Source organism: Oncorhynchus tshawytscha, linkage group LG01 (genome assembly GCF_018296145.1).
Source record: "Oncorhynchus tshawytscha isolate Ot180627B linkage group LG01, Otsh_v2.0, whole genome shotgun sequence".
Lineage (NCBI taxonomy): Eukaryota > Metazoa > Chordata > Actinopteri > Salmoniformes > Salmonidae > Oncorhynchus > Oncorhynchus tshawytscha.
Genome location: NC_056429.1, coordinates 44,625,555 through 44,652,377, shown reverse-complemented (window position 1 = coordinate 44,652,377; position 26,823 = coordinate 44,625,555). Strand labels below are relative to the sequence as shown.

The 26,823-nt window shown below is 42.7% G+C and overlaps 1 protein-coding gene across 3 annotated transcripts in view; it reads right to left on the bottom strand.

Moving 5' to 3' along the window:
• LOC112251094 (discs large homolog 1-like protein) overlaps nucleotides 1-26,823 on the bottom strand; it is a 205,072-nt gene that overhangs the window by 12,499 nt on the left and 165,750 nt on the right. For all 3 annotated transcript variants that reach the window (XM_024421790.2, XM_024421799.2, XM_024421807.2), the window contains 2 exons: nucleotides 21,738-21,914; nucleotides 3,520-3,577 (listed from right to left, as the gene is read on the bottom strand). In XM_024421790.2, coding sequence (XP_024277558.2) covers nucleotides 3,520-3,577; nucleotides 21,738-21,914 — 235 coding nt within the window. The remainder of the gene's footprint in view (nucleotides 1-3,519; nucleotides 3,578-21,737; nucleotides 21,915-26,823) is intronic.

Below are 26,823 nucleotides of genomic sequence, written 5' to 3'. Positions count from 1 at the left end.
GAACAAAAATATAAAACGCAACATGTAAAAGTAAAGTTTCATTAACTGAAATAAAAGATCCCAGAAATGTTCCATACACACAAAGTGTATTTCTCTCAAATTTGGAGAACAAATTTAGTATCCCTGTTAGTGATCATTTCTACTTTGCCAAGATAATCCATCCACCTAACAGGTGTGGCATATCAAGAAGCTAATTAAATGACATGATCATTACACAGGTGCACCTTGTGATGGGGACAATAAAAGGCCAGTAAAATGTGCAGTTTTGTCACGCAACACAATGCCACAAATGTCTCAAGTTGAGGGAGCATACAATTGGCATGCTGACTGCAGGAATGTCAACCAGACCTGTTGCCAGAGAACTGAATGTTCATTTCTCTAGCATAAGCCGCCTCCGTCATTTGAGAGAATTTGGCAGTACGTCCAACCGGCCTCACAACCGCAGACCAAGTATAACCATGCCAGCCCAGGACCTCCACATACGGCTTCTTCTCCTGCAGAATCGTCTGAGACCAGCCACCGGACAACTGATGAAACTGAGTTTGCACAACCAAAGAATTTCTGCACAAACTGTCAGAAACCGTCTCAGGTAAGCAAATCTGCATGCTCGTTGTCCTCACCAGGGTCTTGACCTGACTGCAGTTTGACATCGGAACCGACTTCAGTGGGCAAATGCTCACCTTCGATGACCACCTGCATGCTGGAGAAGTGTGCTTTTCACGGATGAATCCCGTTTTCAACTGTACCGGGCAGATGTCAGATGTATGGCGTCGTGTGGGCGAGCAGTTGCTGATGTCAATGTTGTGAACAGAGAGCCCCATGGTGGAGGTGAGGTTATGTATGGGCAAACATTTCCTCCCCTCCCACCTCAGCCAAGCGAGCTGATATTAGACAGGCAAATTGCCGAACCTGGCCTAATGGGTGGAAAATGCCAGTGCCCAAGTTTTTATATGGCGAAAGTGCAATTTACCTGCGATTGACACTTGCACCACCTGAATTTAGAGCAATCAGAGTAGGAGTGCTGATCTATAATCAGTTTTGCTTTTTAGATCACGATGAATAGGAAAAAACATCTGATCCTTCATGAGCAATTCTACTCTGAGACTCTTTGTGAATTTGGACACTGATTAGAGCTGTACAGAATTTGTGCTGGAAGCCACCACTGTTGCAACGCAGTGCAGTTTTCCTCTGGGAGATTCACTGAGTCAGGTGGGAAATATAACAAAAGTGTTGTGGCTAGGAGAACTGAACAGTGATCACGGTAGACATGCAGCCTCAGACTCCTACACAGACAGCCTCAGACAGTCAGATATTAGTACATTCATTTAGGTTATATGGATAGAAAATAATAGCTTCCTCTGGCAGTCTCTATGGGGGTACCACAGGGTTCAATTCTCGGGCCGACTCTTTTCTCTGTATATATCAATTATGTTGCTCTTGCTGCGGGCGATTCCCTGATCCACCTCTACGCAGACGACACCATTCTGTATACTTCTGGCCCTTCCTTGGACACTGTGCTATCTAACCTCCAAACAAGCTTCAATGCCATACAACACTCCTTCCGTGGCCTCCAACTGCTCTTAAAGGCTAGTAAAACCAAATGCGTGCTTTTCAACCGTTCGCTGCCTACACCCGCACGCCCGAATAGCATCACCACCCTGGATGGTTCCGACCTAGAATATGTGGACGTCTATAAGTACCTAGGTGTCTGGCTAGCCTGCAAACTCTCCTTCCAGACTCATTTTAAACATATCCAATCCAAAATCAAATCTAGAGTCGGCTTTCTATTTCGCAACAAAGCCTCCTTCACTCACGCCGCAAAACTTACCCTAGTAAAACTGACTATCCTACCGATCCCCGACTTCGGCGATGTCATCTACAAAATAGCTTCCAATACTCTACTCAGCAAACTGGATACAGTTTATCACAGTGCCATCCATTTTGTTACTAAAGCACCTTATACCACCCACCACTGCGACCTGTATGCTCTAGTCGGCTGGCCCTCGCTACATGTTCGTCGCCAGACCCACTGGCTCCAGATCATCTACAAGTCTATGCTAGGGAAAGCTCCGCCTGCTGGAGCCCGTGCTACGGGTGGGTGTTGCCATCGTGACCAGTGAACTGATCACGATGGCAACACCCACCCGTAGCACGGGCTCCAGCAGGTGTATCTCACTGATCATCCCTAAAGCCAAAACCTAATTTGGCCGCCTTTCCTTCCAGTTCTCTGGTGCCTGCAACTGGAATGAATGGCAAAAATCACTGAAGTTGGAGACTTTTATCTCCCTCACCAACTTTAAACATCTGCTATCGGAGCAGCTAAACGATCGCTGCAGCTGTACATAGTCCATCGGTATATAGCCCACCCAATTTATCTACCTCATCCCCATACTGTTTTTATTTTATTTACTTTTCTACTCTTTTGCACACCAGTATCTCTACCTGCACATGTTCATCTGATCATTTATCACTCCAGTGTTAATCTGCTAACTTGTAATTATTCACTCCTATGGCCTATTTATTGCCTACCTCCTCATGCCTTTTTGCACACAATATATATAGATTCTTTTTTTCTACTATGTTATTGACTTGTTTATTGTTTATTGTTTACTCCATGTGTAACTCTGTTGTCTGTTCACACTGCTATGCTTTATCTTGGCCAGCTCGCAGTTGCAAATGAGAACTTGTTCTCAACTAGCCTACCTGGTTAAATAAAGGTGAAATAAAATGTAAAAAAATTATACAAAAATGATGGATAGAACACTGACTTGAAATCTGTGTGTATGTCAAGTTTAGTACTCTGCCCATATTAAAAACATACAAAATTAAGTCAGAAGAATACTTGCATGTTCAGTTTTGAGAGGGCAGTGTTCTTTCTGATGATAGTGATTATGCCCCGAACTGTGACTATGGTTTCTGAGCAGGTAACATATTAATTAGATCTATATAGGGAAGGAATGAAGATATAATTATGCTGCTCTGAACAACACCTGGGATAATATTAGATGGGATGAAGTTTGTAATGATGTGAGATTTAGTTTTAGGACCATATTTACTGAACTGTTTATGGATTTTAACAAAGCTTAAACTAACTTAAAAATGTTTCCAAACCTAACTATCTTGAAGAGTATGTTATTGTTGTGATGGAGTGAGAGTGCGGGTGTGTGATGGCCAGTATATTCTTGCTCGTTGGCTACATCTGCTTGCCAGAATAGAGGATGGCATTGAAGGGTAAGAGCTTAATTACACACACCTGAATATCATTAGCTTGGAGGTTGGGTGGTGGCTGTTTAACCTGGCTCAAAGAGGAGCTAGGTTTTTGGTTTGGTTTTATTGTTACCCAGCTCTGTGGAGCATTCTGTTTCATTTCCTGAATAAAAGTCCTGGGTTGTTTCCTTGGAGAAAGGTCCATCTTTACTTCACACTTTCGTCACTTGTGGGCCAGCCCAGCCCCCCGTCTGCTACATTGTAAACAATATTTCAATAACAACACTGATAATGTAACAGAGATCAACTCACCCCTTTGTCTTGAGACCTGGCATTGAATTTGACAGTCTTTAACCGCGCTCTGTCTACCCTGCAGGAGAGAAGAGAGAGAGAGGGGCTGAAAAGCGAGGGAGTGAGGGCTACACCCATGGGGTCACTGATGAAACATTTAACATAATCGTGCCTTGAAACGGGATATTGCTTGTGTGTGAAGACTCAAATCCCGGTTCCATCTCTATAGTAACTTTCACAGTACCCTGCTGAGATTGATGAGTAGAGAGGAAAGGGGTGATTCAGTAATCAGAAGAATAAAAACAGTTGCCTTGAGGGCAACCTTTTTTATTTCCCGCTAAGTGAGCCTTGGATGCAACATTACAACACAGCACCCGAAGAGACTTTATCTACCAGAGAGAGATTAAAGGAGACGGCACGCGTCAAAATGATTGATTGATGACCCTACGTCATGATGACGCGTGCATGTTTAAATATGGGCCCCCGCCCCGTCCCCCCCTGTTCGTGTGGTCATGTGTTAGAGGGTGTTTGTTATTTTATATCTATATGTCAGGCTTTGAAGTAGTCCAGGTGATTGATGAGTAGGGGTCTGGTGGAACTGGGGGGGTTTGAGTGTTTGAACTTTTGGGACCGTGTATGTCCCCCACCCCCAGCTTTATCTCCCTTATGTTTGTTATCGGATGAAGTAGGAATGTCCGGGGCTATAGAGCTGTGGCATATGCATTATAAATGTCCAGAACAAGCCATTTTTAAGACCTGAATATTAAACATCTAAAGTATGTCTACAAGGGCAATTCTCAGAGTGCTTTGCAGCTCATGTCATGAATCCAACGACAAAAGCCTGGAGGATGTTTTGCGTGAGGCTCCAGAATGTTTTAAAGGATTTTTGTGTACAACGAGGGACATATTTCGTACATATTCAACCCTGAGGAATCTACGGTTAAGATATTCACAGACAGCGTGTCCCAACCCTTTTATCGGGCAGAACCCGAGACTTTTTCTCCAGCGCTAAGGATGCGAGAATGGCTTAAAATAAGACTAGCGCTGTGTCAAATGGAACGCGCCCTGAGTGCTTCAAGGCTGCCCGGATATGCGTTGGAAGAACAAGTCTGTGGACGAAATGATCTGATGGCCCTAAGAGTCACTTCAATGGCGTATACCCCGGACTGACCCTACGTCATGATGACGCGTGCATGTTTAAATATGGGCCCCCGCCCCGTCTCCCCTGTTCGTGTGGTCATGTGTTAGAGGGTGTTTGTTATTTTATATCTATATGTCAGGCTTTGAAGTAGTCCAGGTGATTGCTGAGTAGGGGGGTCTGGTTGAACTGGGGGGGTTTGCGTGTTTGAACTTTTGGGACCGTGTATGTCCCCCACCCCCAGCTTTATCTCCCTTATGTTTGTTATCTGATGAAGCAGGAATGTCCGGGTGTTATAGAGCTGTGGCATAGGCATTATAAATGTCCAGAACCAGGCTTGCAAACCCAGAACCGTAAACGCTATTTTTAAACATGGATTTTGCGATCAGTGGCAAAGCTGTGATGACTGTAGCAACGGAAGCAGGACCACGTCTGAAACATAGAGAAAGGGCAAAGTATACAGCCGCAATATACGATGCACCAAAAAAGCGTTTTCTAAATGTGTATAGAACCCAGATAACGCCCGCAACTGCGCTGAAAGATGAAGTGTCGATGTCTAACGGACAGCAATCTGTTTGATTACTTGGCCTGTAGCGTGAAACTCTATACGTTAGCCGAAGGAGAAGAATATACCGACCAGAAATTAGGAGTGGCCTATGGGGTTGAAGACTGGACGGTTTTTCGCCAGGTTTTGTGTCCCGAACTGAGCCGTATCACCAAGGGTTACAGCTTGTTCACAGGCTACGAGACCCGTTGGGAAGGTACCCCGGACACCTCCGGAAGAGTATTTCACCGGGTGAAAATACAGAGAAAGAATGGACTTCCCTGTGGCTGCGTGGAGTTCTATATCAGCACAGAGGAAATCCGAAACCAAAACATCAGGGATGGCGGTTCGGACGGTGATTTTAGGCTTCAAATGCTTATACCCTTTAAAAGTTGGCCTTTAATGGAATTGAAAATGTTGGAGATGTTGGACGCTCTGTTTGTACAGAGCCAAAAGCGCCAGAGCATTGTTCGGCTAAAGAAGTGCATAATATATACGAATCCGGAGGATTACGACGCAAAGCAGCCCCAAGAAGGTACAACGTCAGGAGAGGCAGCCCCCAAAGAAAACGAGGTAAACTGCGTTGTTAACCACGCCCAGATACCCCGAGGGCTGGTTCAACAATAAAAGGAGGGTCCTTAAAACCTACAGTTCTTAACCTACACATTAACCATGGATAATCCTAACGCATACCAGAACTCCGAAACGTCATGGGGGCCAGACACGAAGGACTGTATGCCTCGCAGCCCTACATTCTACTCCCCCATGGCAAGACCCTCGACACCCCCTACATGTACACAGCCCGAGGACGTGTTTGATGGGGTGGTCAGCACTATTTTTGTGGACACAATCAAGGCCTCAGTAGCCACGCTTTTAGACGTGGTGATTGGAGAATATATACGAGAAAAATGCATCGGTTGTGAGATTAATCACCCCAGCCAGCGCAGGCATCCATGCCTATACGACCCCCCAAGATACTACTTCTTCAACAATTTTGAGGCGCTGGTGAAAAGACTTTGGTCCTGCCGGTTTATACCATCGCTGGTCAGAGCCCTGGAGGCTATGGGCCTTGTGCCGTCTATCCCCAGAGTTTACGGGGTAACCGAGGCATTCCTACATGAACAGAAGGAGGCGATCCACATCCACGAGAAACTCAAAGAAATACGACACACCCTGGTGGACGATAACAAATACCGGGAGGCTGTGGTGGCTGATGTGATTACTTTCTGGCTCAATAAACCCCAAGAGACCGAGTGACATTTTTGTTATTTAGATGTAGAGCAATGGGTAACTATGTGTATACGATGTTAGAGAGAATAAATAAATGTTTTCTTTTGAGAGAACTTACAAGTGTTAAGCATCAAATTATTGAAAATAAAGTGAACAATGTCTCGTTCTACACAACCCACAATTCCGGGACTAATGTAGAGCGTGTGTTGAAAATGGACCAAATCATGAATCATGTACGACATGCGGGCGAGTGTCTACAATGGACACAAATGGTAACCCGGCTTGGTGGTGATTCTGAAGAACTAGAAACAACCTTGTCTAAGATTTTACTTTATTTGTTTGACACACCATTTAATTGTAACATGTATCATATTTGTTGTTTATATACTTTTATAGCTGATGTGTGTGTTGTAAAAATTCAGCGAAACAAACCTGTTAATCTAAACCAAATATACAAGGTTTTGCATGATTCGATCATTGAGAAAGGGGGGACATGTATCCTGCAACGAATTCTGAATTGTCTGTATACGTAATGCATAATGTTTTCTTGAAAATAAAACCCCCAAAAAATGAAATGTTGTTGTTATTTGAAAGTGGCTCATTAACGTTATTGTACCTCAGAGAGGCAAGAAGGATGGCAGAGCAGATTTTGAAAAACATTTATTATAATCCCTCTAACCCGGGGTCTTATGGGGGCAAGGAACGTTTACAGAGAGCTATAGCCGAAGAAACAGGTCACAGGTTAAGCGAGGCTAAAGTGAATGAGTGGCTATCAGAGCAGGATGCGCACACTCTACATAAACCCGTAAGAAAACATTTTCCGAGAAATAGAGTTTTTTTCTACCCACCCATTGTCCCAATTTCAGGCAGATCTATGTGACATGCAGGCCCTTGCAGATAAAAATGATGGAAATCGCTACATGCTAACGGTTATAGATATTTTCTCTAAAATAGCTTTTGTCTGGGTCTTAAAAAATAAGAGTGGCGCTGAGGTGACCCGGACATTTGCCTCTATCTTGAAGGAAGGAGGCGCCCCCAAGAACGTGCAGACTGATGGCGGAAAATAATTTTTTAATAAGACTTTTCAGAAACTCATGAAAAAGCACAATATAGTACATTTTGCTACAGGCTCGGATTTGAAGGAGCGGATGTGGCGCTATTTTACAGCTCACAACACGCATAGATATATCGATATAGTTCAAGATTTAGTAATTGGGTATAACAATAGTTATCATAAGAGTATAAGGATGAAACCCTCCGAGGTCTCTTCGGAAAACTCTTTTCAAGTCTTTAAAAATCTGTATGGTTTGCTCCCCCTTCGCCGTAAGAAAAAAATACATTTTAAATTCATTGTGGGGGACTTGGTTCGTATATCCAAGTTGAGGGGTGTTTTCGATAAAAAATACGTGCAAGGATACAGTGACAAGCTTTTCACGGTTACAGAATGTCTGCCGCGCATACCCCCGGTCTACATATTAAAAGATTATGACGGGGAACTTATAGAGGGATCTTTTTATGAGCAGGAATTACAGAAGGTAAAGGTGGGTAAAGACAAAGTGTTTCACGTAGAGGAGATTCTAGATCAAAAGAGAGAGAAAGGTCAAAAATGGGTGCTGGTCCGCTGGAAAAACTGGCCCCTAAAATTCAACAGCTGGGTATTAGAGAAGGATGTGGTGGAGGCATCTGGGGTTAATTTAAACCCCCATGCATGATAAAATACATCCTCATTCGGGTGTACACCGGAGTGCATAATGGAACACAGCGGCTTCTACCTGACTCTCCCCAGTAATGCGTCCGCACATATATATCGTAATAATCAGAGTTCTAATTATACAACCAATTTTCCAAAGCCTATAGAGTTAAAAGAGGCCTGGGAAGTAGGTCTCAGCGAGATTACATACCCCCATAGCTGGTATAATATCAAAGATAAGGACCGGGAATTTTATTTCAAAAAGTTATCGGAACCTGCAAAATTTATTAAGGTTAAAAAAGGGTTCTATAGAACCGTCGACAGGCTCGTCTCCGAGTTGAATGAACGTCTATCGCAGAACAGTATGGAAATATTCCTGATGTACAACCCTATACATAAAAGGGTACAAATCTCAGGAGATGCTTCCGGGGGGATAAAGACCGGCGGTAATTTAGCATACATGTTGGGGATGGGTCCCAATAAATGGACGTATGTGAGAGATAAATTATTCCCATTCCCCGCGGATATACATGCAGGATTTTACAACATATTTGTGTATACCGACATCATATCCTATCAAAGGGTCGGAGACAGCTGTGTGCCACTCCTGAGAACGGTTCATATAGACGGAAAGGATGGGGACATAGTCACTGTCACCTACGACAAGCCACACTACGTACCTGTAAGCAAGAAATATATTGAAAGCATTCTTGTTGAGCTTAAAACGGATCAGAACGAAAACATTGAATTTACTTATGGTAAAACGATTGTAAAACTCCACTTTAGACCCACCAAAACCTCTCTACATATAATATTAGTATTATATATTTATATATTTATATACATAATACATCTAAATTAAAATTATGGAACACCGACATCTCGACCCTAACCGGTATGTCACATACTATGTGGATCAAGTGGGTAATGGGTTACCCGGCTATTATGGGTCCCTCACCATGTATGGTTCGGGGATAGGAGGTATATTTCGTAACCTCTTTAGGATGGTTTTACCGTTTATGAAGAGAGGCTTCAGCATAGCCAAACCGCATTTAAAATCAGCAGCAAAAAATATAGTAAGTGAGGTTGTCGCCAATGCTATGACCAGAAGGGCGTCACCAGATGTCGAGAGTCAAGAAGGCTCGGGGTTGATGATGTTGTCTCGAAGACCGAAAAAGAGACCTCCGGGTATAAGGCGAAGGCTTGCGCCTAAAAAACGGAGGTTAACGGTTAAAAGAAACTCAGTTAGTCAAAGACGGGGTAAAGTGAGGAGGTCTGGACCAAAAACGGTAAAAAGAATACTCTGAAGTATTTTCTAAAAGAACAAGCACCATGGCTCTTTTACACCGCATGTCCTCTGAAGCTATAAAGACAGAGCTCGATCTTTTCACTGCCCCCTTAACCCAACATTCAGTAGAGAGGTCCAGTTATGTGGAGATAGCCCCACTCTCAGCCATTACAGACAATGGCCCCATAGAGTTTTTCATACCAGGCCACGGTGACAACTATCTGGACCTCAACAATACCTTGGTGCATTTGCGTCTAAAAGTGACCAAAAGAGATGGTACTGATATTGCAAACGATGCCAAAGTGAGTCTCATTAATTACCCAGTGGCCACCATCTTCGCCCAAGTGGATGTGACTTTGGGGGAACGTCTAATCAGTCAAAGCAGTGCCACATACCCATACCGGGCCATCATGGAATGCTTACTCAACTACTCTGAAGACACTCTCAAGACCCAATTCAGCACAGGGCTTTTTAGCAAGGATACTGCAGGAGTCTCTGGAATCGACAGACCCATCCACCGGTGCAAATAAAGGACTGGAGGCAAGGGCTCGCTACTGTGCAGAATCTCGAGAGTTTCATCTGCTAGGCCCTATACACTCTGACATTTTCTTTCAAGAACGTTTACTCTTAAATGCGGTTGATTTAAGACTAAAATTAACCAGGGCCAAGGATGAGTTTTGCCTAATGTCTGCAACGGATGGGGACTTTAGCTTAAAAGTGTTGGGGGCCATGCTTTTTATTAAAAAAGTGTCGGTATCTCCGGCAGTTCGTCTGGGTCACTCACAGGCTTTGCTGAAAGGAAATGCCCTTTACCCTCTCCAAAGAATTACCATGAAAACCTTTAGCATACCTGTGGGCAGCAGAATCTGCAGTCAAGAAAACCTATTTCTAGGCCCTTTACCGCGATACGTGGTTATAGGTTTGGTTGATCACGCCTCCAATACGGGCAGCTTAAATAAAAACCCATTTAATTTTCAACACTTCAATGCAGAGTATGTAGCTCTGTGTCAGGACGGACGTCAGGTCCCTGCTAAGGCTTTCCAACCGCAATTTAATAACAACATATCTGTGCGAGAATTTTACAATCTATTCCTGGCTACCGGGAGGCATCTAAAAGATCTCTCTTTACCTATTGACAGAAATGATTTTGCAGAGGGTTACACAATGTATGCTTTCAATTTATCCCCTGATGATGACACCTCAGGAAATCTTTCTGTGGTGTCCCAAGGTAACCTCAGGCTGGAAATGCGTTTCCGTACACCTTTAGCCTGTACCGTTAGCATGATTGTTTATGCCTGCTCTGATTCAATCTTGGAGGTGAATAGCCGAAGACAGGTTTTAGTAGATTATTATTAAGGATCGTTGAGCAAAGACATGAATACCCAAGAGTTGGAAGGGCTCATGAGCCGACTGATTGGAAAACAATTTTGCGGAGTGTTGGCTTGTGATGAATTACCTATGGAGAAATGGAAGGTGCGGCCTGCCATGTTTATTGTCAATACCCATCCTAAAAACATGCCGGGTGAACATTGGCTAGCTGTGACATTAGAAGAGGAAGGAGGAAGAAAAATCTCAACTTTTTTTGATTCCTATGGCTTTCCCCCCGGTTTTTCACATTTCCCCAAATTTATTAAAGAATTTCTGACCAAAAACTGCTCAAAGATATACTACAACATCAAACAGGTGCAAGATAACCTTTCAACTACATGCGGTCAACACTGTGTATTCTACCTATGCCAAAGAGCCCCGGGAGTTTCTTTTGAAGATGTTATGTCTCTTTATAAGGATGATTTAAGAAGTAATAATAACGTTGTAGCCTGTTTTGTTCGGAAATATCAAAAGTGTTCAAATGTGTATCCTTTAAGAACGTGTAATCAAGGCGTATGCTCACGCCAAATGTTTCAAGAATGCCACAAATGTTAAATTGCTTATTTTTTCAAATAAAATTTATTGAATTTAATCATAGTCATTCAAAAGTCATTCAAAAGTCTAACCACCCAGAGAGATCGGGATTAGGGAAAGGTCCGGAGGTGTTCAGGGGGGTAAATGGGTTATCGTCATTCATTTCATAAGGATGCGAGGGTTTTGGGGCATCTTTAGGGGTGCTGTATCTCGTTGAAGGTTTGTGTTTTAAAGAGTGAATCTGTTGACGAATCTTATAGTTGGGTACACCCGAGAGGGGTATGTTGAGGATGGTCAGGGCCTTAAGAAACTGAAGCCACCCTGGAGGTCTTCTGTCATCCTTGTGGGCAGATGTGGTACTTTTAAGCAAGTCAAGTATATGTGAACCCTTGACAACCGAACCCTGAAGGATAAACTCTCCTTTGTCGTTCCAAGTAGCTGCCCCATTTGAGTCTTTTAGCTTGTTCATAATGTAGCTAACACTTTTCCTGTTACGTGCCGGAACATGGGTTAACAAGTCATGCATAACTTTATCTTCAACAGGCATTTGATCTTCAGACGGTAAGCTCGCAGGTACAGGCATTACAGGGGCGTGGCTCTCGCTAGGCTCGTCATCTTTTAAAGGGTCCTGTAGGGAAATAGTTAAATGGCCTGTCTCTCTCTCCCCTTGTTTCACCAAGGACAAATACCTTTGCAAGAGGTTTGTGTATTTTTGGACCTTATCATAGGGGTTCAATCCTTTTTGATTCAAAATATCCTTCATGGCCGTATCCAAATCATTTTCCGCTGTTTGTCTGATATTTTCGGGACCCTGCACTTGTTTTTTAAGTCTATCCAACTCTTGTTGTGGTACCAGATACATTTTATTGGCCATCACCCTATGTGTTCAATCACCACGTCGGGCTGCAATAAGGCTGGTGATGAAGGACACGGCTATACTTAGTAAAGGTAGAATAAAACCGCCAGACTGTTGTATGCTATGTCGTTTCTTTTGAAGACTGACCCTTTTATTGGCAAAGAGCTTGATCGCGGTATTTTGTCTCTTTAATTTTTTCAATTGTGTCAGGGTGAGTGGAATGCGTCCTTTGAGAAAATTCAAAGCAATCTCACATAGGGATAATATGAGATCTGAAGAACAGTAACCCAAGATGGCCTTCCGTTCATTAGATGTAGCCCCAACTAGGCTTCTCAAGAGGGGCAAGTTTCTTTTTAAACGCAGAGACATAGCGGCTACTTTTTAGGAATGTGCGCAGTCGGCCACTCCCACGGGAACAGACCGGTTCGTAGCCTCAGGTGTTCTGGAGTATTTGCTTTTAAATCCACGATTAAATAAGAAAATGCCGCTTTGGTAGCGTCCTCGTAGCTCTCCATAAAGTAGGATTTCCTTCCCGGGTACATCTGCTGAGCTAGAGTGTTAATTTGTAGTTTGTCTCTAGGATTTTTGAACCATGTAATTGGCGTTCAAACTGATGGTGCGGCTATTTTTACCTTGGTGAAACACATTCTGCACCAAGTAAAGCACGGACAGGTTTCTATGATGAGTATATTGGGTAAACGCTCGGGCAATTTCGGGATGTTCGCTACCTGCAAATAGCATATCATCCAAAACCAGCAGATTGTTTTTATGAGGAGGTAAAAGTTCATCATCAGACAGGGAATCAGGTATTCCTTCAACAAACTTGATTTTTATTGTCTTCAACAATTCATCATACAGAGGTTGATAACAAGAATAACACCACACAACATTATCAGGCTTTTGAGATAACACATGTTCAGAATTCTCTAAAATACTTTTTACAAAACAAGTTTTACCACTATTCGAAGGCCCTGCGATTAAGGCCGAAAATGGTAGTTGCAACCGGGGGTCAAAACCTTCTACAGCAGTCATTATGTCTTAAGATTTAAGACACCCTGTAGCTTGTAGCATAAGTCAGTAGCCAAAAGGGACAATGTGGTCCAGTCAGGCAAAAGCAGTCTCTTGTCATAGACAACCCTGAATCTTTTTAGTAAGTGGGGCCTTCCTCAGATGGAAGCCCTTTTTTATACCCAACAATCTTTTTGTAGGAGCTCCTAAATCTCAAAGTCACTATTCCTGTCATTTAGGAACCCCCTCGAACAAGCGTGTGATTGATTCCTAGTTTTACACGCGGGGTATTTTCATAGTTTTGAGTCACGCCTGACACACTGCGGCATGTAGCATAAGTCAGTAGCCATAGGGCAATGTGGTCCCGTCAGGCAAAAGCACTCTCTTGTCATAGACTACCCTGAATCTTTTAGTGAGTGGGGCATTCCTCAGATGGAAGCCCTTTTTATCCCTAACAATATTTTTGTAGGAGCTCAAAATCTCCAAGTCACTATTCCTGTCATTTAGGAACCCCTCGACCAAGCGTGTGATTGATTCCAAGTTTACACGCTGGGTATTTTCAGTTTTGAGTCACGCCTTTGGCTTTCAACACCACGTGATTCTTTAGAGTTCTAAAAGCATAGCTTTTGGGACCACAGGAGGACCATTCTGTGATATGGTCACCCTCTGCGAGTTCACTCGTTAAGCCACCCAGATAGTTGCTGAGTGGGGGGCTCCAATCCCCCGGTTTGCTTACATAGACCACAGAGTCTGTGTCATGGTAAAGAACCCGCCTCTGAAGCTGCTCCATGAGCATGTACAGTTCAAGTCGGCCATAGGCCGTGGTAAATGCTGCAAGAAACACATTTACATTACCCGGGGGTAGAACCCACTTCTTGTTACGTCGCCATTGCACCAAGGCAATGTCTTGACTCAAGAATGAAAAATGTGAAATTTCGTATTGGTCCGAAAAAACAAATTCCAAAAATTCTTCAGGGTCTTTAATAATCGACGTTGTTAGCATATTACACCTCTGCGCTAATTTGCCCCAAAGTGAATTTAAGTACAATTTCGACACATTTCGTTTGGTTTTGTTGACCTCTATTCTGTCAGGGTCAAGAAGGATGCCTTCTCTGTCATGATAGTCTTGAATGTACCTGTCTTTACTCTCTTGATCTGTGACCGATGCAGGATAGCCTGAAGCCATTTGCTTACATCTCAAGAAGGTCTTGATGTACTCTTTAAAAAGTGTCTGATTTCTTTGAAAAGTTCCATACTTCAAAGATTTTGGCCACACGATACCCCATCTCTAAAGCCTTAGAGAATTCAGCTGTGACCCATACACCTGTCAGGGCTCTTTCTTGATCGGTGTGATCACATGGGTTTTGTTGTATGTTTTCACTGCAGGTGCGACAAAGGGGAAAGAAAAGTTTTCCTTGAGGGCCCCTGTAAGGCAACACAGGTATAAACAAACCCCTTGGAGGGTAGACTGTTGCTTTGATCAGACCAAAATAGTTTTGAGGTAAGTCAAAATCACGATGAATAATTTCCGGATGCCCTATAGGATAGCATGAGGAACTCATTACATGCGGATAAAGGGATGTAAAATCTACATAGCCTATTGTCTCGTCGGGTTGCGCTACATACCTCAATGTCAAAGCATTGGTACGGCCGCCATACAAGGCCTGTCTTGGTTCCAGAGGTTCTGGGGTGTCAAAGCTGGAAAGGAAGGCCATTCGTGCTCCCACAAAACAACCACTTTTAGACCGTAAGTAGCCTGTAAAGAATCAACTTTGTCTTGAAACTCTTGGTACATTTCCCCAAAAGTCTTTTGGGTTAGGACACACATGTTCTGGGGCACAAAGCAAGATTTGCAACCATGGAAGAAACAACCGTTGTACTCATACACGGTCTCAACCCCGTCAATCTGGGTGTAGCCATCTACATGGTAAGAGCCAAACGCCTTCTCCCCTCGATTCAAAGCATGTTGAATAAAAATGTCTTTATCCTGGGCCATATACTCTAACCATTGAATGGACCCACTAGAGTATGACTTGAATTGGCGTCGGTAGTTGTCAGGCGAGGGGATAGCTATAGAGGCTGTAGGCAGATAGTGTGTACGGTAGGTTTTCATACATGCCGATGCAATAGTTGTACAACTCCAGGGGTCAATGCCTGCATCTTTGATTACCTCTTCTCTGAATCTGAGGCATCCTTCACGAAGTATAACCACATCATTGTCACAGTATGATTCCATCTCTTTATGGAAATGAAAGGTGCCATGTCTTACTGTCTCGTACCACGTCATGAATCTCTCACGCTCTTTGGGAGACATTTGATCACACCCGTACATTTCAGGGCTGGGATATGATCCGACATAATTTAGATTCTCCTCAGATGTGAAGAAGTGGGGGAACCAGCCTTTCACAGAGTTTTCAAAACCCAAGGCCTCTGGCATTTGCGCCAATCGCATTGGTAAAAAGCTTAGGCTGTCAATGTATCTCTGGTTGAAGGCGGGGTCTACAAAACACAAGATTTTACTACCTTGAGCTATGACCCAGGGTGCCACGCCTTGCTGTATCAATGGATTCAGAAGCAGGTAAGAATCGTAGGCTCTAGCATTGTGGGCTATAAACGTAAAGTTTCGGTACTGTGTCTTTCTAAAATGTTTTAGAAAGAGTAGTGCACAATTGGATCCTTCTGTAGACCACTTTTCCCCCTTGAATGTCATGGTAGATACAAAAATAGGCAAATAATCCCCCGATTGCTGATTTGTCTCAAAATCATAGAACACATATTTCTCTGAATATTCATCTTCAGCCAAGGGCTGAATATAACACTCGTGTGGCACTTCTTGAACCACTTCAGCGTTTCTGCTTTTCAAAGGCCCTTTACAGATTGGACAATGTATGATTCCACACACATGCGGTTTAGGGCTATCTATTTTAAGGCTGTAATTGCAATGACATTTTGGGAATTTCTTGTTAATGGCACAAATGCTTACAGATTTACAGGCCTTAGGGTGCCATGTTTCAATTTTGTGTTTATCGTAACAGTAGGTCGAACGACATGTGCGGTGGCAATCCTCACAGGGTGTCAAGTTTAGGGGTTGCATAGGGCACTCTGCATCCTGACATACCGAACAGTTATAACGGCACGAGTGCCCCCCCTTTCGGGTGTAGCCGGTATAAATTTGACTGAACAAGGCGTTCTAGCAGCGCGGTAAATTGTTCAAGATCTGCTTCGCCATTGGGTAAAATAAGAGATACTGTGTTATGCAGGCTATCTCCACAAATTTCCAACTGTAAGACATCACGTGGTTCGCCATAATCTCTTGCCGTCTCTAACAGATCGTTTAGAGTGTCCATTATCATCATGTAAAATACCGCATAGTCAAGATTCTGATTCACCCATAGGAAATTGAAAAACTGTCGAATCTCTGTATTGCTGAATTTATTCCTGTACACAACCCTGACACGTCTATCAAGACCATCTGCCGCAAGATTTATTAGACAATTTTCCAATTCCCCAAAAACATCTTGTGGCGTTTCAGACTCTACGGACCTGGGCGTTACTGGTTGTTCTATCTTTGTTGGGGTGGCAGGGGCCGAAATTGTCTGACTCTCGTTCATCCGATTAATTAAGGTTATGAGGGCTTCGGGAATCTGGGATAACATGTTTTCATCAGGCGCCCCTGACTCGTTCATGCGATTAATCATTTCTAAGAGTTCGGCAGGAATCTGGGATAATATGCTTTCAACTGTCTCCCCTTGTTGCGGTAGTTCTGCCATTTTTGGATAATTAAGGGTGTTCGTTTTTTGGGTCTTTCTGGAATGGTTGGTGTTACATGTATGATTTTAGCGTCTGTATTTGCGTTTTTTAATGGGGTTGCTGTTTAACATGCGTGGAATTGTTCTATGCCAGAATAACATATCGTCTCTGTACTGTCTCTCGATTAAATCCCCCAGTCGTTTGTATAGCAAAACATTCCTCGATTTCAAAGCCCTGGAAAATAATGTGAAAAACCTTTCTTGTTCGGCTGCAGGTACTGAGGCCGTAGAATTGACGGGGTCGATAAGGTTGGCCGCATCACAGAATAGCTGGTCGTCAACATCTGACATGTCATTAAAAACAGGTCTCTCGGGTGTTTCATCGGGAATGTTCGGTGCGCCGGAATCCCCCAGCTCTAGATGTATGTGTCCGTCTGTGCCATTTTTTGCCGGGGTGGAGTCTGAATGAAAATAATACATACAAAATTCCGTTATTAAATATTTAAAAAAATATGTTAGATACATAAAATGTCAAATAACTTTCCGGTACAATAATATATATTAACAATACGTATTTAAAATACCTCGGCTTTTTTGGCGCTTGTTCTGACGAATTAAGGATCCTGAGGGCTCTAGACTTTTTTCCTCTAGCGTTCCAGATTCTGTAGGGGCTGTCTCCGGGCAGTCTGAAAAAACATTATTTGTCCTTGTTTTAACATATGCTATCAACAGAGGTATAACTAATAAAAAGGCTTATAACTAATAACAAAATGTATAATGGTCTCATACCGTGTCCCTGGAGCGCCGGATCTTGAAGCAGCAAGTTCCCTGCCCAACAGTAGTTTTCGGGTGGCGTTGAATCTGAGCAATGTACTTGGGCCACAGTTGTTCGTTGCCTGTTGGGGTCGGGAATATGTCGGGAGGGGGTCGACGTTCCCTGTATTCTCAGTGAGTTTGAAAAATGGCTCGTACAGAACGGTAGAATTGCATCTAAGTCCCCAGTGTCAGATGTCCATAACGAATCCTTTATCATTCTTGGCTGTATGTCAGCTGTAAATACATAAAATAGTTTTTAAAATAGCACACACAATTTTTTTTATTTTTATATATAAATATTCTTGGGTATGTGTTTAATTATAAGGACTTACAACGAAAAAAGGCTGATGGCGACTGACTGCCTGACTTTTGAGCCTCCTCATGTTGCTCCAGATCCGGTAAATCGTGTAAAAGCTGTGTAAATGTTTTGGATTCTATCCACCGTTAGACAATATTAAATGTTATACGCTATATATATACACTTTTTAACGTATATTGGCCTTTGGCCTGAAATACCCAAATAACTAGGGTTTAATATTACAATATTATTCAAACAAATCTTAAAATATATTTTTCATTTACTCACCTCCAGAAATATCCATTATGAGAGATTCACTTATTCAGAATATATTTTTTTAATCTGTCCGGGCAGCTAAATATTTGGGCCTTTGGGTTTGCGCTAAAGCAGTGCTAACCGTGTTAAAATAGATGCTCCCCGTTCTGGCCCCAATTTGTTAAAGTACGGAATGAGTTCCGAGAGATATCCTATAGGCAACCACCCCTGTATGTTTTGGTTTAGAGGCCAAAAGGCTGTGAATTCATAGAGCCTTTCTGTCGGCATACGGTTTGGTTGGGGGTCCTGGTGCGTTGATTAGATATCAGTGTTTAACCCCGGGCGGTCGGCCGATATCTTGACATGCCATATGGCCGATAGTGCAAACCTTGGTTTCAAACGATGCTCTACAGATAGAGCGATGGGACCCCATGTTGAACCCACACACACAAACCCTTGAAACGCACACACACACACTCCTGCTGCTCCGTCACACGCCCACTCATGCACGCACCCCTATTTCCCATGTCTTTTTCTTCGAGACAGAGCTGGGGGATGATGTGAAATACTCTTTGCCATAGTTACGGGTGAGATACAGTTTTTTAAATTCCTTTTATTGAATTCCAAAATATTTCGTACAACCTTTAAGACATGTTTGAATTAAGTAACACATTTGAATAATATTTAAACATGCATCACACGTGTTTTATGTAAAAAAACCTTGGAGGCCTGCCGTTGTACATTATTACAAACTTTAATAACATACCATTGTAGATATAGACTATAAAATAATACATGTTTTTTTTCAGATCTTACAGTTGTTTGCGCCAGACTCTAGCGTGAGAGAAAAGAGCGCTTCCCCTTAGTTAAATGGGTGCGATACATTTTCAAAACCAATGATTTAATTCTAAATATTTAACACCTACATTTTAACACATGTTATAATTCAACATTTTTTACTATTTCTTACAGATATAGGGTCCTGTTAGCCCTGAACATTATCCGTTTCCAATTCCCCATCGCAAAGTCTTTTCCCCGCTCCATCGAAGCTCTGTCCATTTTCACTCCAGGGAAAGATCCGCCTTCGACCTTGTTGGTCCTGGGTATGTCTCAACGATAACCTCGGCCATCGCCGTAATTGTTCACGATTTTCAAAAAGACTGTCCAGCTTATTCATCAGGGTTCGGAAAATGTGGTAATCGCGCCATTTAAAACTGAACATTATTTGAAAGAAATTTACATCCTTGCATGCTTTGGATGATACATATGAACTGACCGTTTTCGTAGCATTTGCACTATCAAATTGTTCACATGCTAAAATTGTCACTCTGGAGTCCGGGGTATACGCCATTGAAGTGACTCTTAGGGCCATCAGATAATTTCGTCCACAGACTTGTTCTTCCAACGCATATCCGGGCAGCCTTGAAGCACTCAGGGCGCGTTCCATTTGACACAGCGCTAGTCTTATTTTAAGCCATTCTCGCATCCTTAGCGCTGGAGAAAAAGTCTCGGGTTCTGCCCGATAAAAGGGTTGGGACACGCTGTCTGTGAATATCTTAACCGTAGATTCCTCAGGGTTGAATATGTACGAAATATGTCCCTCGCTTGTACACAAAAATCCTTTAAAACATTCTGGAGCCTCACGCAAAACATCCTCCAGGCTTTTGTCGTTGGATTCATGACATGAGCTGCAAAGCACTCTGAGAATTGCCCTTGTAGACATACTTTAGATGTTTAATATTCAGGTCGTAAAAATGGCTTGTTCTGGACATTTATAATGCATATGCCACAGCTCTATAGCCCCGGACATTCCTACTTCATCCGATAACAAACATAAGGGAGATAAAGCTGGGTGTGGGGGTCATACACGGTCCCAAAAGATCAAACACTCAAACCCCCCAGTTCCACCAGACCCCTACTCATCAATCACCTGGACTACTTCAAAGCCTGACATATAGATATAAAATAACAAACACCCTCTAACACATGACCACACGAACAGGGGGGACGGGGCGGGGGCCCATATTTAAACATGCACGCGTCGTCATGACGTAGGGTCATCAATCAATCATTTTGACGCGTGCCGTCTCCTTTAATCTCTCTTACCAGTAATTAAGTCCCCGCTACATTTTCATTTCACTTAAATGAGACACCCGAAGGAAATGTTTCCAGAATCCAAAATCGTTCTTAAAGACGTTTAGAAAACAATGAGACTCTTTGCATGGCCTTTTCTTTTTTTTATTTCATCCTACAAGGCAATTCTACAGAGCTCTATAAAGCTTAAGTTTAGAATGTAAATAATTTCCCTCCTACTTCCTAGTTCCCTTTATTAAACGAGGACATCACGGGAGAATGTGTCAACGCCTTGGAGAGCAGGAGGGAGAAGAGTAAAAGAACTCAGAGCTCCAGATAAGAAAAGCTAACTGTTTTCTGCTCTGCCCTCAACAGCTAGTGTAGCACAGCTTTCCTTTAAGCCTTCACGTGGGTTAACAGCTGCCACAAGCTACTCTCCAAAGCACGGATGTTCAATGTCTGCTACGGGCTCTCTTTTCCTTTATATATATATATTTTTTGACAGGTTATATTCATCTTAATTTCCTTTACAATAGCAAGTATCGGAAACAGTTTTACATTGCCATGCTCAAGGTAAATAGGCTCACACTGCAACCCTATCGTATGAATCTACAATCCTGTTGGCCTATCCTCACAATGACTCATGCTTTGACATAGACTCCCACTCTCATGATATTCAACTTTCTACAAAACACCCTGCAACTGCTGCCATCTCATCATATCCAGCTTCCAAGGAGACAGATGAAACAGAGTCAGGTGAGAAGTCAATTATCTGTCCATCACTCCTCACTTCCAGGTGAGAGCGACAGAGGGAGGAAATAGAGGTGAAGCGTGACAGAGTAAGAGAGAAATACAGAGAGAGACTCAAGTCTATAATGAAACATCTGATTTAACATAGGAAGTGTAAGGCTAATAGGTGTGTTTGTTTCAACTGGACCTTTTAAAAAAAAAAAAAAAATTTAATTGAAAGACTTGTAAAAACCCCCAGTACAATTCTTGGCTAAACAAAAAAAAATAGTGGTTGTATGTTAACATACTCTCTGCCCCCATAATGGCCTTACGGTGCATTGCCAGTTGCAGTGGCACCATGCTGTGTCCAGGGATAAGACCAGCACTGGGCTGTGCTGACACGCACACGCATACACTGAGCACTTTGAGCAAGCACAGGACATGCAATAGGGTTTTAAAACTGAATTCCCCAAACGGCTGAGTCTGGTGAGTAAGAGGGCTTATTTAAAGTAATGCCATGCTAACTGACAAGATGCCTACTAATTCAAACTAAAATAAGATTTAAGTTTGAGAACTCTAGTGTTGATCAGGGACCGGCATGTTACCCATCCCTAGATCTGTGCCTGTCGGCAGCTTCTAACCTGAGCAACCCTGACCCCTCACCTCCTCCTGCTGGGGATGACTCCGACCTCATCTACCTCTTCTTCGTGGGTCATGTGCCTCGCCTGCCACCACTCGTCATCGGAGGCGTTCACCACGTGAAGGATGTCTCCAAAGTGGAAGTTAAGCCCCTGGCTGGGCATCCCAGAGTCCTTTGTCCTGTTATAGTCAAACAGGGCCCTGGAGGAGAACCAACATTACATCAAACAACGCCCTGCAGACAAACAACTACAATAGATGAGGGTGGAACTGTCTCGTTTGTCTTGGCATAGTCAAATCGACCCTGCAGAGAGAGAAAAATCACAGTACTGTATAAAATACATTTTTCACATTATTAGGGAGCTACAGTGGCTTGCGAAAGTATTCACCCCCTTTGGCATTTGTCCTATTTTGTTGCCTTACAAGCTGGAATAAAAATAGATTTTTTGGGGGGTTTGTATCATTTCATTTACACATCATGCCTACCACTTGGTAGATGCAAAATATTTTGTGTGAAACAAACAAGAAATAAGACCCAAAAAATCTGAACTTGAGCGTGCATAACTATTCATCCCCCCCAATGCCAATGCCACATTTTGCAGCAATTACAACTGCAAGTCTCTTGGGGTATCTCTCCATAAGCTTGGCACATCTGGCCACCGGTATTTTCGCCCATTCTTCAAGGCAAAACTGCTCCAGCTCCTTCAAGTTGGATGGGTTCCGCTGGTGTACAGCAATCTAAGTCATACCACAGATTCTCAATTGGATTAAGATCTGGGCTTTGACTAGGCCATTCCAAGACATTTAAATGTGTCCCCTTAAACCACTCAAGTGTTGCTTTAGCAGTATGCTTAGGGTCATTGTCCTGCTGGGAGGTGAACCTCCATCCCCTCTCAAATCTCTGGAAGACTGAAACAGGTTTCCCTCAAGAACTTCCCTGTATTTAGCACCATCCATCATTCCTTCAATTCTGACCAGTTTCCCACTCCCTGCCAATGAAAAACATCCCCACAGAATGATGCTGCCACCACCATGCTTCACTTTGGGGATGGGGTTCTCGGGGTGATGAGAGGAGTTGGGTTTGCACCAGACATAGCATTTTCCTTGATGGCTAAAAAGCTCAATTTTAGTCTCACCTGACCAGAATACCTTCTTCCATATGTTTTGGGAGTCAACCACATGCCTTTTGGCGAATGACAAACGTGTTTGCTTATTTTTTTCTTTAAGCAATGGCTTTTTTCTGACCACTCTTCTGTGCTCTGTGGAGTGTACGGCTTAAAGTGGTTCTATGGACAGATACTTCCCTCTCTGCTGTGGAACTTTGCAGTTCCTTCAGGGTTATCTTTGGTCGCTTTGTTGCCTCTCTGACTAATGCCCTCCTTGCCTGGTCTGTGAGTTTTGGTGGGCGGCCCACTCTTGGTAGGTTTGTTGTGGTGCCATATTCTTTCAATTTTTTAATAATGGATGTAATGGTGCTCCTTGGGATGTTCAAAGTTTTGGATATTTCTTTTGTAACCCAACCCTGATCTGTACTTATCCATAACTTTGTCCCTGACCTGTTTGGCGAGCTCCTTGGTCTTCATAGTGTCGCTTGCTTGGTGGTGCCCCTTGCTTAGTGATGTTACAGACTCTAGGGCCTTTCAGAACAGGTGTATATATGATGAGATCATGTGACAGATCATGTGACAATTAGTTTGCAGACAGGTGGACTTTATTTAACCAATTATGTGAATTCTGAAAGTAATTGGTTGCACCAGATCTTATTTAGGGACTTCATAGCAAAGGGGGTGAATACATATGCACGCACCACTTTTCAGTAAAATATTTCTTTGCACTTTTCATTTTCATTTCACTTCACCAATTTGACTATTTTGTGTATGTCCATTACATAAAATCCAAATAAATAAAAAAACGTTAAATTACAGGTTGTAATACAACAAAAAAAACGAAAAACACCAAGGGGGTGAATACTTTTGGAAGGCACTGTATTAGTCAAGGAGGAGCCTTGTGTGAAAGACAAGGATTGCATTAAGCTTCATAAGAAACTGTCTGCATCAGGTGAGTGTAGGTATTTTTTATATTTAAATATATATACAACACACAGGGAAGGGAAGTCAAAGTGAGTGAGCATGATTTTACACCCGACATTGAGTGATGATTTTATGATTTTTATTCGGGTCCCCATTAGCTGTTGAAGAAGTAGCAGCTATTCTTCCTGGGATCCAAACAAAACATTGAACATGACGAAATACAGAACACTAATGGACAGGAAACAGCAACACAAATGTAAACTAAGAACACTACGACTAAAGAACAATACGACTATTTAAAATAAAGAAAAATAACAAATGAAAAATACTCAGAGTAATGTGTGTGTGTGTGTCTTCACAGTCCGTGTTGCTCTTTGAGGTGGTGTTTTATCTGTTTTTAAAACTGATGTATTGCTTACCTGAATTATCTGAGGTAGAAGAGAATTCCATGTAGTCATTGCTCTATACAGTTCTGTGCGTCTCCCAGCCTCTTTTCTGGACTTGGGACTGTGAAAAGACCCCTGATTGTTTGTCTTGTGGGGTATGTATGGGCTTTTCAGCTGTGTGATACCCCTTTCCTACAGTCAAATGACCAAATCACCTTCTAGTGGCCTCATGGGCGGAATGTTATATTTTCCATAATTGAATAATTAATAAACATTACGAAAAAACTGCTGAAAATCCGGTTTTTCTATGTCAAACGGTTTTGCTAGATTTCAGTCTCTGTGATGGTTATATATAATATTGGAACGCAAACTCCATTGAATACATTTCAACTCTATATCTGACATGGTACATGTGTCTTCTTTTTTAAGCCCATAACAGTGAGTGAGGTGTACACTTTTGTTTCAAAGTAGATTTGTTTAAGACTACCAAGAAACACACATTGTGTGACCCTAATTTAGCCCACTGCAGTAAAAGGTTAACTGGTTGAACAGACAATTCGGTACTTTCAGCACATCACTACTTCTTACAAAGACCAGCAGTGATGCTGTCAATCTCTCCTCCATTCAGAACCAGTCCCACTGTGTACATTTGAGGCCCAGACATGCTGCTCTGTTCTGAGCCAGCTGCAGCTTTTCTCTGTCTTTATTTCCACACCTGGCCATACAACTAGGCAATACTCAAGACGTGGCAAAAACAGAGCTTGCAGGACTTGTTTGGTTGCATGTGATGTTAAAAAGTGTCACACCTTGATCTGTTCCACATGTCTTTGTGCTTGTCTCCACCCCCTCCAGGTGTCACCCATCTTCCTCATTATCCCCAGTGAATTTAAACCTGTGTACTCTGTCTGTTGCCATTTTGTCTTGTCTTACCAGCATGTTTTCCCATCTCCCTGCGGGGTTCTCGGGACACTGGGGTATGCTGGGAGGCCAGCATCCCGAAGTCCCCTCTTCACTGTTGACGTTGAGACTGGCATGTTGCGCATACTATTTAATGAAGCTGCCAGTTGAAGACTTGTGAGGCGTCTGTTTCTCAAACTAGACACTCTAATGTTTCAGGGAAGAATGTACAGAGAAATATGCGTTCATCTTACCATCAATTCCCAATGCCAAGCCAGTGTGTCTTATTTGCAATGAAAATGTCGCCGTTTGCAAGGGATTCAATCTCAGACGTCATTTTAAATCTAACCATGGAACTTTCAAAGTGGCCTTCCCGCCCCAGACAGGCTCGACGCAGAAATCATTGAAGAGTTAACTGCAAGCTACAAACACTGCTTTTTTTGGCTGACATATTCTGTCACTTAAACGGGTTAAATCTCCAGTTACAAGGAAGAGTGAAAACAGTTGTGGACATGGTGGAAAAATTTGAGGCCATTACGAGGAAGCCTGAGTTGTTCGATTTGGACTTGCCATCTGGAAGGCTACTGCACTTCAGCAAACTGAAGAAATGACAGGCAGAGTGACCAGGCCGCAGCATTGTCACAGAGCTGATGGAAGATTTCATCAAGCAGCTGAGGCACAACTTCTCCACCAGATCTGAAGACTACAACATGCGCAAGGATATCATTGCGTTTGTACGTGAACCTCTCACAGTCCACCCAGGTGGAGAATTCTCCTCCCTTGCTAAGAAAATGTTACCCTCGCTGGATGAGACTGCAATTCAATCTCAGCTGATTGAATTCCAGACATCGAGCCAAATCAAGGATGAGCTCAGGAGTGCCGAATCCTTGTGTGCGTTTTGGGTGTAATTCTCAGAGGACTACAGCACAATAAAGGAACTTGCATTATACAGTATGTGCTAACAATGTTAGGATCGACTTACACCTGCAAGTACTCATTTTCCTCTATGAACGCAATAGACTCACGACAGGAACTGGCTTTCAATCGAGGACAGCCTGCGCATCAAAATCACATCCATCTCATGCGACATCCACAAGATCGTGTCCGAGGAGAAAATAAACTTTTCCCATTGAGTAAGTCACTTAGTGGCCTATATGACTGTATTTAGTAAATACTAACATTATTGTGAGTGCTTATCTATGGATATTTAGGTCTCAAGCTGTTCTGTTCTGTCGTTAAAGAAGCACGCAATCCCGATACAGACATCACCTTTTTTTTCTTTAAATGATTGTTTTATGTAGGATGCTACATTTTTGGCCAGTTGCAACTGTAAGTAGGCCTAATAAAAAAAATCTGACTTCTATTAGGCCATATGTTTTTGTTATTGTGAAATATGCTGTAAAGCCTCAGCCTACCTCAGCCAGTTAAGTTATTTTATATAGGCCTAGGATCAGAGGAAATAGACTCCAATTAAGCACTCTTATTGTTTTGTAAAGTCAAATTAAAATTAAGATTATTGTTAAAATGAATTACTCGACTGGTGTAGGTTTTCTCCATCTGTTGCTGTGGAAGACTTGCATAACAAGTTAGCTATATTTTCAGCACCAGGCGCTGTTCCCCTCCTATTGATTGCACTGCAGTTACAGCTTTACATTTCAGCACCACAAAATGGTCCGCTGCCTGCTTTGTTAGTTGACTGTCTCCTGCATTCTCTCTCCTCATGAAGTTATTTAGGTAGGGTAACATCCTTCTTGAGACATTGCATTTGTGAGTTTTTGCATCTCGGGTCCTTGATTT